This window comes from Aspergillus saccharolyticus (genome assembly GCF_003184585.1).
Source record: "Aspergillus saccharolyticus JOP 1030-1 unplaced genomic scaffold BP01scaffold_66, whole genome shotgun sequence".
Taxonomy (NCBI): domain Eukaryota; kingdom Fungi; phylum Ascomycota; class Eurotiomycetes; order Eurotiales; family Aspergillaceae; genus Aspergillus; species Aspergillus saccharolyticus.
This window is the reverse complement of record NW_020290676.1, coordinates 90,501-101,839: the sequence shown is the minus strand read 5'-3', so window position 1 is coordinate 101,839 and position 11,339 is coordinate 90,501. Positions and strand designations below refer to the sequence as shown.

Sequence of the window (11,339 nt, the reverse complement as noted above, 5' to 3'; positions counted from 1 at the left end):
CCGCATGTGTCGAATGTCTCTTACGCGGTCTTCGACCTGCGCATCAGCCAACAACTGGTGAGTTTGTGTGCAGCTGATCTCCCAAATCGGTTGGTGCTAAAATCGATTCAGTTGTCCAAGAGCATCTAGAGGGTATAGTGCCAGGTTTACGCCGAGCGATAGGTCGCGGAAATAGACACGTGCATACTACGCTGTATAGAGAGCTTTGCGCAGTCTTCGACCAGTTGGCGATCTGGGAGGCCTCGCAGGGTGGCGAAGCTGATCTACGTGGTTACCAAAATGCCTTGGCAGCGCTAGCCGGCGAGATGCTCACTCTTGATATCGATACCTCGGCGGAAAAGGTGCGTTTGGCGCGCGCACAAGCATGCGCTTCATATGTAAAGCTGTGCGCACAGGCGAGACGTCCAATTGATAGGATGTTATGGATGACTATTCAGGCGTGGAGAGACGGGGAGCGGTCGGGAATGGTACAACAGGTACTCGACCGAACTCTCGCAGCCGACATACCGCCGCCAGCGATATTGGGACAGTTCGACGTACTGAGTGAATGAGGTTATGCGGGGAAGGTGTCTCAGACTGGGCATCAAATGACAGCAGTTATGACCCGATGAAGATGAAGACAGGTTAGGCGAGTTTTTTTTTGGGGGGGGGGGGGGCAACATGCATGATCATGAGACTAGGGTTGAGCTCGGTCCAGGCGCTGAAAAGATCCTGCACCCGAGAAGCACTCCGATTTTCATTAGGAAAGGGGGAAAGGGAAAGAAGAAAGAGTAAAGAACGATATCTTAGATAGTGATCAAGGATAAAATGTGGAGTGATTCTGCGCAGTGAGAAGGGCTGTAGGACCAAAGGCTGAACCCGACAGACCACAAGCGCAGCAGCTAACTAGTCGAGGGGGTGGTTCATCGGTGTGATAATGACCTATAGTATACGGCAAGGTAAGAGGCAAATTTGCCTTTCATGATTTTGCTCGGACCCGATGGGGAGGAGTCGATGGTGAGCTGAGTTAGTCAGTAGTCTCAGGTTCTCAACCGATGGCTGGCAGCGGCCATGCCGAAGATCTCGATTGGCCCAGGCGAGTCTCGCGAGTCGCGGGGAGAGGGAGCAGTCTGGGCTTTGTACGCAGTACAGTAGAAAGTATAGTAGTTATTTTGTAAGTTCGTAGTGAGGGGGCCAAAGGGGGGGAAATGTGGGTTTGATCTTGTTTGACTGGCATACTAAATTAGCGCGATAATCAGGGCATGTCAGGGTTAGGGATCAGAGATACCGAACACCATTATTTTGGGTCGGCAAGAAAAAAACAAAGGATCCAGAAGTATACGGAGTAGGTGTGAGCCTCGTATCAGAAACTGGGACCGGGTCAGACCCCGCCAGAAGAGAAAAACACACTTCGGGTGATAGGGTCGGAAGTTACAGCCGTCCGTTCGTCGGAAACAAAACGAAGAAGGGGGGCGATCCGAAGGAACAATTTTCCTCCGGCTCGATTATTTTCACCGCTCTCCTAAGTATGTCGGTTGGGATTGATCTTCTGTTGCAGAGGACCTGCGGATGGTATAGAGCTATAGATCAAAGAATGTTTGTCCATGACAGTCACAGTTACTTGGGATCAATCATTGATCAGTTAGTCAGACTAAAGATACAGTAGTAGAGTCTAAATCCCAAAGAAGAAAACATCAAGCCTCAAATGAAAGAGGAAAGTCACACTCGGGTCTTCAGATCGCCTGCCATTCCATCAAGACAGGTACATACTTACAGGTGCTTAGACCAGGTCGACAAGATATGTCAGAAAAGAAAAGGGGGATGATCATGCTGGAAATCGGGTTAGAGCCAGCTGATGATAAGACTTGTGCACGATTTTAAGGTTATGGTGCCAGAATGCCCGGAAATCATGGGACATCTGTAATTTCATACTTGGCGAGATAATGAATTCCCTACTTTAATTTAATTATATCTACGGAGGAGGAGTACTAGTTTCGGGTCCGAGAACAGATGCGATGATCGATGAAATCTTAATTGCTGATATGTAGAGACAGTCTCCGTAGTCCGGACTTCCAAAAGGGTACTACAGTTAGTAGGAACGGGACTAGCCTGTGGCTTGGGTGCAGATTTGCTCTTCTTCTTGCGGGCGCCGATTTGTAGCCGAAACCCCATGACCAGCCCGCCCAATCAGTGGCAGTGCTGATTGCCAAAGCCGTCTAGTCAAAACTCGCGTGGGTGTTGTTTTTGGCAACTTGGAACCGGCGTGGCCGAAACTCACCGGACCGGAAGGGCTAGACTCAGACAATATCAAGATTACCTGATGGGCTGATAGGTGGTTAGTCAGTTAGACGGGTACAGACACTAAAGCTAGACTGGACTAGGCCCCGGATTCTGAAGATACTGAGTGTGAACCATGAACCATGAACCATGGATGATTACAACCCATCATCCTGTTACTCTTCCCGCAAGCTTGCTTTCTGTGCCTACCTAACTTTCTTCTGTTCATCTCAGGTCAGCTGTCGGTGGCTGCTCTTCTCTTCCTCTATTCGCTCAACGTTTGCCTTCCTCCCCTACCGCCTTCCCCCCTCCCCTCTCCCCCAATATCCTTCCCCCAGTCCACGTGTGTGTGTGACAAATACTTTCCTTGGACTGTGAGAAGGTTCTCGACCCAGCAGATCATTCTACTACTCGTACTATGAAGATGATTGCTCCACCGCATGGAGACACCCGCGGATCGATCTATCAGAACCCGAGCCTTGCATCATCCTCACCACTTCAGCGTCGGGCCTGCAGGGAACAGGCTGCTTCTTTGGTGTCTTCGCCCCGGAGAGGTTTTCCCCCTGCCACATGGTTGGCATCCGCATTTTGACTACTAGACCGGTTTGGGACCCGTCTTTTTCTGGTTGGTCCTCCTAAATGTTTTCTCGTTTGTTGCTCCTGCATTGGGGATGAGGGGTGGGGGGTGCAGGCCAATCTTTCGCCTAAGGTACGAGCCTAAGCCCACCTAGTCATGATTTCATCCCATCATCCCCATCACACAGACGAACATGCCATTGTACACAGTACGCGCTGCTGGTCACTGCCAGCGGCGACGGTAGAAGAAGGAGAGCGGGGTGGGGGATGAAAGCAGGTCGCGTTGGCCTTGCTGATTCGCTTCAGGCTTGATGTTTTCAGGGCCGCCACTGTCAACAGGGCTGGCTGATTCGGAAACTCTTGGTATAATTTTGCATCAATGCTGTAGTTTGTAGTTTGTAGTTTGTACGGACTTCCTCTTCCGCCGCGCCCCCCTTCTCCCATCTCTCTCTCCCTCTTTCGCTCTCTCTTTCTCCATCGTAGTCTCTCAGCTTCTGGTCATTTTCGTTTTACTCTCTCTTTCTTTCTCTTTTTTTTTTTTTTGGCCTCTTTCTCTTCGCACTAGTCCCTCTCTTTAAACTCCAAGCCCCGCCCATCGTTTGCCACCCTCGCTTCTTGCTTTGCGGTCTACTCTCAATACGTTTGATTTCCTTTGCATAATGCATATAGAGATGCTCGGCGGCCATCTGTTCCCTAATCCCCAGTCTCTGTTCATTTAGTTGACTAGACCATGCATTTTTCTCCTGTCATTGCCGTTAATCAACCTATCTCCAGTCTATTGTCCCGAGAAAGCGCCTACCAGCTGTTCCTGCCGAGTAAGAGTATTGTGGAGCGGAAAGGTAGATCGATCTTTGAGCATTCAGCTGGCTGGTGAACCGAGCTGACTTGCTTCCTTAAGAGAGTCAATCAACTCAATGACTGTTGTCAGCATCGTGATGTCCAGCCGACGCGGTCAAACCGCGAGGAAGCGGCCTTTACGGCTACCCATTATCGCTCCGAAAGACAATGTCACTTGCCTGAGCGCCACGCTCGATCTTCCCGCGCTCAAGAAAGTACCTGCGAGACAGCATCGTCTCCGCTTTCCACCCCGGTCCCGAACCGGTTGCTGGTATGTGCCGGTTGCCTGATATGATTGCTTCAGACTTCTAATTCGATTCGCTGGGCCTTAGGACATGTAGAGTGAGTTCCCTCTTCCCTACTACAACTTTTGAGAAGCTCCTTGACTGTTAACTTGTTGGCTTCTTGAGGAGTAGAGTCGCAAGGGTGAGTAGCACTTCGTGATCTTTCTCTCACATCGATCCATTCACTGAATGGAGGGTGCGTTCTGTTGCACCGGACTCCATCATATAGATCCATTTTCATTTTTCTCTCGTTCTCATCATTTCCAGGCGGGAAAATTACTGATCAGCTGCTTAGTCAAGTGCGACGAAGTTCATCCTCAATGCAATGTGACTCAAACCCTCCCCATAGATTACTCCCCGTACTAGACTGATCTTCTTTCAATATAGCAATGTGCTCGCCTAGGCCATATTTGTGATTATCGACCTCGCTTATGTTTTCGGGATGATACCCGCCGAGTCATGGAGCGAATGCCGGACGTTAAATTGAATAGCAGTGCTGTCTGGAATTGTGAGAAACCCCAGCCAAAGCCCGCAACTTCAATGAAGTCGCTTGTAGCTCGACGCAATGCTTTCTGATAGCTAATTCGTGAAAAGCCAGGGCAAGCACGCCGATTGTCCCACTCACGTGCGATATGCTTCCCCCCTTCGTCTTGCTGAGTTCGGATGAAGAGCGGGAGAGAAAAGCCCAGTCATCCATTCCCGGGACTTATCATGTTGTTGCTATTCCAGAGAGTTTCTCCAAGTTGCCGGAGTACACGGAAGGCATAGGAGATGCGGATCAATCCACGGTATCCCTAAATTCGGCCGTCGCTTCTGAAAGTGATCACATCGAGAACGACACATGGGCTCACGGATCAGATGTTGTGATTCTGCACAGGTTCCGTGACACAAGAAGACTCCAATACTCTCACCGCAGAAGTCCTTCGCAGTCTCCTGAATCCGACCCAGGCAGTTCAGTTTTGTCTATTGTATCAGTACCTGAGCCGGTCTCCGATCAAATGGGACATGGTTGGCAACATGCCTCAGAACATATTGATCAAGGCCAACAGGATCTCATACTTTTGAATCATTTTCGCCGTGTTGTTTGTCCGCAATTGGCCATCGGTGTGGATGCGGGCAGTGGCCATGGTCTGACTGCCGAGCTTCTCGAGCAGGAGACTGCCAGTTTTCCTCCGGTGCGTGTTGAAGTTGCAGTGTTCACGATCAGCATGGGCTAATGTCCAGCTAAACAGCTCTATCATGCAATGGCAGCGGTATCCGCAGTCAGCCTCGCCCGCCAAAACACCCATCACAACTTAGACCCTTCTCAGTACTATCATCATGCAATTTCAACTCTACACAGTAGAATCCAGAGCAATGAAGATCTATTATCAGACGGGAGCTTCTTCTCACATTTTTTCCTGCTCGTATATGAGGTTGGTACAATCGCTTCGAGTTGCACACTTGGTGGTTTACTGATTCGAAAACAACAGGTCATGGCTAGCAATTTTGCCAATTCAAGTCTTTGGACTCACCATGTTTCCCAATTACTTCATATCTCTTTACTTCGGCAGTCAATTCCTGGTGCGGAGGCATTTCCGTCTATTGTCTGGTGGGTTTGCAATGTGGATCTTTACGCACTCTTCAGCGGTGCTGGCACTGGCGAGTACGTGCAAGCTGTTCTCAACCACCAGTTGCTCCTCGATCCGAAGTCACTCATGAATACTGTCGGGCTTGATAAATCGAGCCTGTTATATGCCGATTATGATGGTATTTCCACACTTTCGCGACTATATTATGATACCTTTATGCTGGCTGTTCGCCTTGGGTCGCTCTCTGCCGAGTGTAAAAGGACAAGATCGCAGTTCTTTGACCCGAGGCTACATTCGCGTGAACAGGAGGTCGAGCACATTCGCGATGCCTTGACTAGACTTTGGGAACATCATGAGATCCAATACATGGTCCATAATCAGGCTAGCCTTTCAAGGAGGTCGCATGATATGCTCCAGCAGGTCAGTTGAGTTTTGTCGAGTTCCTTTGCCATTTACATTGCGCAGGCCACATACTGACGCCCTCGAAACTACATCAGATCTCCATCCTTTTTCATACTTGTCTCCTCTTTTCCCTTACAAGTGTATACCCTGGACAATGGCTTGGGCCCAGTGCCGTGTCAGAGGAAATCGTTCACCATCACGCTGCCACGATCATTCAGTTGTCTTCAATGCTTTTGAGTCGAGATCGTCGGGGCGACCAGCCTTTTATTATTTTCCCTCTTTTCTTGTCGGGAGCAGTCTCTGCGTCGAGCGGTCTCAAGATGTTGGCTTTGGAATTGCTTTCTGGTCTCGAGGAGATAGAACCAGGGGCCAATGCAGCAACAGCGAGCCATCTCCTGCAAGTCATCTATGACCGCCAGATCCAACATTCAAGCCGTGGGGAGCATGCCTTGGGATACAGTTGGGTTGAGGTACTAGCCGAGCATGGGCTACAATTGGTTAGTCACGGATGACCGTCCGATCAAACCCTCGTAATCTCTGTCATGACTGTCTACAATGTTTATCATGTGTGTGTATAATATACCCGAAAGTGTCCATAGCGCTCCAGTAAATCATGATGTTATGAAGCAATTGATTCGAGCGTGAGGAGATTTCCACGCCCCATTGCGGAGTAGCCCAAACTGAATGATTATTTATATTACCTTACCTTAATAGTTCTCGTGTGGGGGATTTCACTACCATCGATTCGCTGCCCAGTTGCCCCTCCATCGTCGGCGCCGAGTCTGCTGGGGCCAATGATTCGATCGCTGGGCACCACCTCGGCGGCTATCTCACTCCATTGCATGCAATACATACAATTAAGTGAGTAGATTGCTATGCCTGCTGCCTTTTCCTCCCCCGCTTCGTCTCCTTTTATCTGTTTCCTCCTCCTCCTCCTCCTCCTCTTCTCCTGCGAATGTTCTCATTCTATCTTTTTTCGCTTGCCTCAGTCTAATTTCCCAGCCTGAAACTAAAGCCAACTCCATCGTCATTATTCAACACCAACCAACACCACCACGAACACCCCCGTCGTTATCATTATACGATTCACCGTCAGCGAATTTCTCACACTCGTGAAAATTTGCTTCGCGTCGTAGGGGGGGGGGAAATTTCTTGTATTTATTTTATTCTAATTTTTTGTTTGGCACCCCCGCGGTCACATTATCGCAACTGGCTATATATCCAATAAAGTCGTCAGTTACTGAGTCCAGTCAAGCCGACCCCTTTCTCATTCCTCGTTATGAGTGCTGGGGTGAACCGTCAGGGCAGCCAATCCCAGGAGGAGCTGTTTCTGACCACCACCACCACCACCACACGACGGCCCTTGCAGACGGAATCGTCTGTCATCGAACCCCTGCGCATAAGCAAGCGAGAGTCTCCTTCCACGGCCTCCTCGAACGGGATTATCCTGCCCTATCCAGACGGCCGACAGCGACCCGAACACGCCCAGACGTCAGTTTCCAGTGGTTCTAGTCCGATCAGCCTAGCAGAAGTTTCTTGCGATTCTCCCACTGTCCCTGATCATATCACCTCGCGGCCTTCGGGGTATCCTGCGGCTTTGCGACCCCGGGATGGCCGCGAACCCAAACAAGCCTCTCTCGCTGAGCGGCGAGGGAATGTCCCAAAGCCGCTCCCAGAATCTCCAAGCGGCGAACCCCCAGAACGGGAAGGCTTATTTGCTAGGATTCATCCTCGATTTCCGGCCCCTGCAGCGTCAAGTGACGGCTCATACTCACAACGTGTTATCCTCGAGCAACAACACCAACCTTACTTTCCGCCTCCACAGGCATCGCCAAGACCAACCGTCTCACAAAATAACCCGCCGCTGAATAGCACAATTAGCAGGATCAACTCCACAGCTTCGAATTCGACGACTCGTGCTCAACGTGGCTCACCGCCGCCCCCGGAAACTCCAGTGGTAGAGCCTGGACAACATCCAGCGTCAGACATCGAGGCTCGGTATGCAGCGTCTGGAATAGCTGGGACCTCTACTTTGGCGGGCTTGCAGGCACAAAGCGCCGCGGCTCAGAGAAGAGCCGAACAATATGTCGGTCAACAACCCCGGGGGCGGCAGCCGGTACCTCAAGTTCCACGGCCATGGACTCCTACGGAACAACCTGGCACACAGCCTCATGGACCGCCTACAGTATATCAAGGGGCAGGGGTTGTATCAGAGGAGGATCACTCACCAAGTAGACAGCCAGGAGAAGCTCCCTACCAAGCTGGGCCGGTTCAACAGCAGACCCGAATCCCCTCAAATGCTCTCGAACATGATCTTGAGCGGATGCGCATCAATTCATCACCTCCACCAGCCTACTCAAGCGTATCAGGGCCTGCAACCTCACATGCTTATCCAGCTGAAAAACCGCGGCCCGCAGCATCGATAGAACAGCCGTCCGCTGCAGTTACCCACAATACCACTGCGAGCCCCTCAGGAAGTGCTGGTCTAGCCTCTGCTCCCACGACCTCCGTTCACCCGGCGTTTGCAAATGATCTGCAACGGCAGGAATCGCTGGTGACGTCCCCCGGGTTGGGCGGACAGGTATCCTCATCCCCGAATGGGCATCATCCCGTACTTCAGCACGCTCAGATTAGTACCTTAGCTTCGTCCTCTGGAATACCGCCGGCTTCTCCGCCACCACTACCCGAAGGATGGATTGCTCATTTGGATTCGAATTCCGGCCAATATTACTATATTCATCTGCCCACCCAATCTACCCAGTGGGAGTTTCCCAAAGGGCCAACACCTTTAAATCTCAATGAAACCCCATTGTCCCCGGTAGGCAGCGTGTACAGCAGTCATCCTCTGGCTTCGCCGGTATTTGCAGCCTTTGGTAAACCCCTGAACTCTCCTGGAGTTCCTCTGACCCCAGGATATGAAAGCCTGAAATCTCCCATTGTGGCAGGTTTTAGTGGGCCTCTCCCAAGCAATGGAATTGATTTGTATAAAGTGGCACCGACTAATGGCGTTTACTTCGGCCCGTATCTTCGCTACGCCAATATGGACGTGGAGCGAGGTATCTGGATGGGTTCCATTCTTCTGATTACCGATGCGGCGCAGCCACCTACAATACACATTCATCAGAGCATTGACCTCTCACCAAACCCACGTCAGTTGAAAGCAACACCTATCGCTATTCACCAGCGCTGGACCTTCTACAGGTACGAAATTGATCTACAGATGGACGAAACTGGGCAAGCTAAATGGACCTACGCTATCACCTCCCACTTGGGCTGCACACGGTATGAGTTTCTGATCGCCGGGCGATACGAAACAGGCTGGCGCTTTATCACTACATCTGGCAACGACTTCTCAATGAATGTTAACGCGAATGAACGGTCCCGTCTAGGGGGGATAGGATTCATGTGGAAGGACATAATGCAGAAACACAACGAGATCGGTGGCTTCCATGTTCAACTCTGCCTTGGGAGCCAAATTTATGCAGATCGAATGTGGAAAGAGGTTTCCTGTTTAAAGCAGTGGCTTGCAATGAGCGGGAAAGAGACCCGGAAAAACGCGCCGTGGACCACAGCCCATGAAGAAGATGTTTCACATGCGTACTTTCACTACTACACAAGTCATTTTGACCAGCCCTACTTACGCGAGTCATTCGCGCAAATTCCATATGTCTGTCAGATTGACGATCATGACATGTAAGCCTATTTCCCCTCACCGCGAACAACCAGCAGCTACTGATAACCCCATCCAGATTTGACGGATATGGCTCGTACCCGGAGCACATGCAGTTTTCCAACATGTTCAGCAATATAGGCCGAGTTGGGACGGAGATGTATTTGCTCTTCCAGCATCATACCACCCTTGATCTGCTCCGCAGCGTCAGGACCGACACCGATCTGTTCACGATAACTGGTACAGGGTGGCATTTTGTGAAATACTTGGGCCCTGCTGTTGTCGTTGTTGGGCTTGATTGTCGTTCGGAGCGCAACCCGCATCAGGTCATAGCTGGACCGACATATCAAGGCATCTTTCCCAAAGTGGCTATGCTCCCTCCTAATGTGCAGCACTGCCTCTGGATGCTTTCGGTTCCTATCATCTATCCACGGCTGGAGACAGCGGAGCATATCGCCCACACGGTCGCGACGGGAAAGAGAGCGGTGACTGGAGCATACAATGTTCTTGGGAAAGTCACCAGCTCCGTGGCCGGTGTGGTCGGAGCGAAGGACATGGTAGGCTCCGGGTTTAACTCTGTCAAGCGCGCTGTGGGTAAGTCCGGTCTCATGGGGGGTATTCTGAGCCCATTCGGGGAGCTGGATCTTTTGGATGAGCTTCGGGACCAGTGGACGCATGAATCCAAGGTAAGTTAGCGCGATTTTACTGCTTCATACCGACCATTAATAGGTATGCACAGGACCTCGAGCGAACCTACCTGATCCGTACCCTTCAAGGTATCTCTCATCAGAAGTCTTTGCGCATGACCTTCCTTTCTGGCGCCGTGAATGCATGCGGTGCTGGACTGGTGCATGATCCAGCTCATCCATCAAATCATAAGACGATGTACCAGCTAATTTCATCGCCGGTTGTGAACAGTCCCCCGCCCTCGTATATCATGAAAATGCTCCATAGCAATAACAAACCGCTTTATATTCCAGCTAATGGGCATCGCTCAACCCCATCACAGCCAACTGACACGAAGGAAGATATGATGGAGATTTTTCAGTCTGATGTGACCGGACAAAGTCGTGAGCATCGCAAGCTGATGGGCCGTCGAAACTATGTGGCCATCGTTGCGTACGACCCGGATGCCGTGAACACAATGTACGGGCAAGGTATCTCGAGCCACGGAAACAGCAAGCTGAACCTTGCCGCGGATTTCATGGTTCAAGGAGATGGGACTTTTGGGACGGTAGTAAAATATGGGCCAGTAATTATCCCTAGCCTGGAGCCAGGAAAGTGAATTGTTGGAGTACGCGCCTATATCCCCTCTCGTTATCATCGCTCCTCCCTTCAATTCTAGTCTCAAACTAGCTTCTGTTCCGTGACTTTGGTGGAGAGATTTGGATGCGAAGGTTTTCTTCGCATGATCATTCTCAACTTCCTGATGTGGTCGGTCTACTTGAAGCATATGTGATCGGGTCAACTTCTTTTTCTATGATTTAGCAGTCAAATTATGTACTAGCGACATATCATACTCTCAGTTCCTCATTTGCTGCTATCTCACGGTTCCGAAACAATTAGACAAGGAGATTCGTTGTAATAAGCAAGTTCTCAATACATGGACATTAGCATCTTCGTGGAATTTTCATCTGCGATGCGGTATTACTTACATGGTATCCTCTCGAAAAATCCATTGCATGAAAACAGCAAGGATTCGAAGTATCCTTACTAGGCATATGGCGTATAAGTCAGTCTAGA

At 50.4% G+C, this 11,339-nt stretch overlaps 2 protein-coding genes across 2 annotated transcripts; both read left to right on the top strand.

Moving 5' to 3' along the window:
• Nucleotides 1–3,746: 3,746 nt before the first annotated feature.
• Nucleotides 3,747–6,438, top strand: BP01DRAFT_308101 (Zn(II)2Cys6 transcription factor; the record flags this gene model as incomplete). The annotated part of the gene is made up of 7 exons (XM_025572326.1): nt 3,747–3,940; nt 4,241–4,280; nt 4,341–4,498; nt 4,558–5,128; nt 5,186–5,368; nt 5,426–5,944; nt 6,022–6,438. The coding sequence occupies 7 exons, from the start codon at nt 3,747–3,749 to the stop codon at nt 6,436–6,438; spliced, it is 2,082 nt and encodes a 693-aa protein (XP_025426522.1).
• Nucleotides 6,439–6,823: 385 nt separating this feature from the next.
• BP01DRAFT_329778 (WW domain protein) lies at nt 6,824–11,182 on the top strand. Its single transcript, XM_025572997.1, has 3 exons — nt 6,824–9,619; nt 9,676–10,282; nt 10,336–11,182. Exons 1-3 carry the CDS (start codon nt 7,206–7,208, stop codon nt 10,879–10,881), a joined length of 3,567 nt encoding a protein of 1,188 aa, XP_025426521.1. The 5' UTR covers nt 6,824–7,205; the 3' UTR covers nt 10,882–11,182.
• The last annotated feature ends 157 nt before the right edge of the window (nt 11,183–11,339 follow it).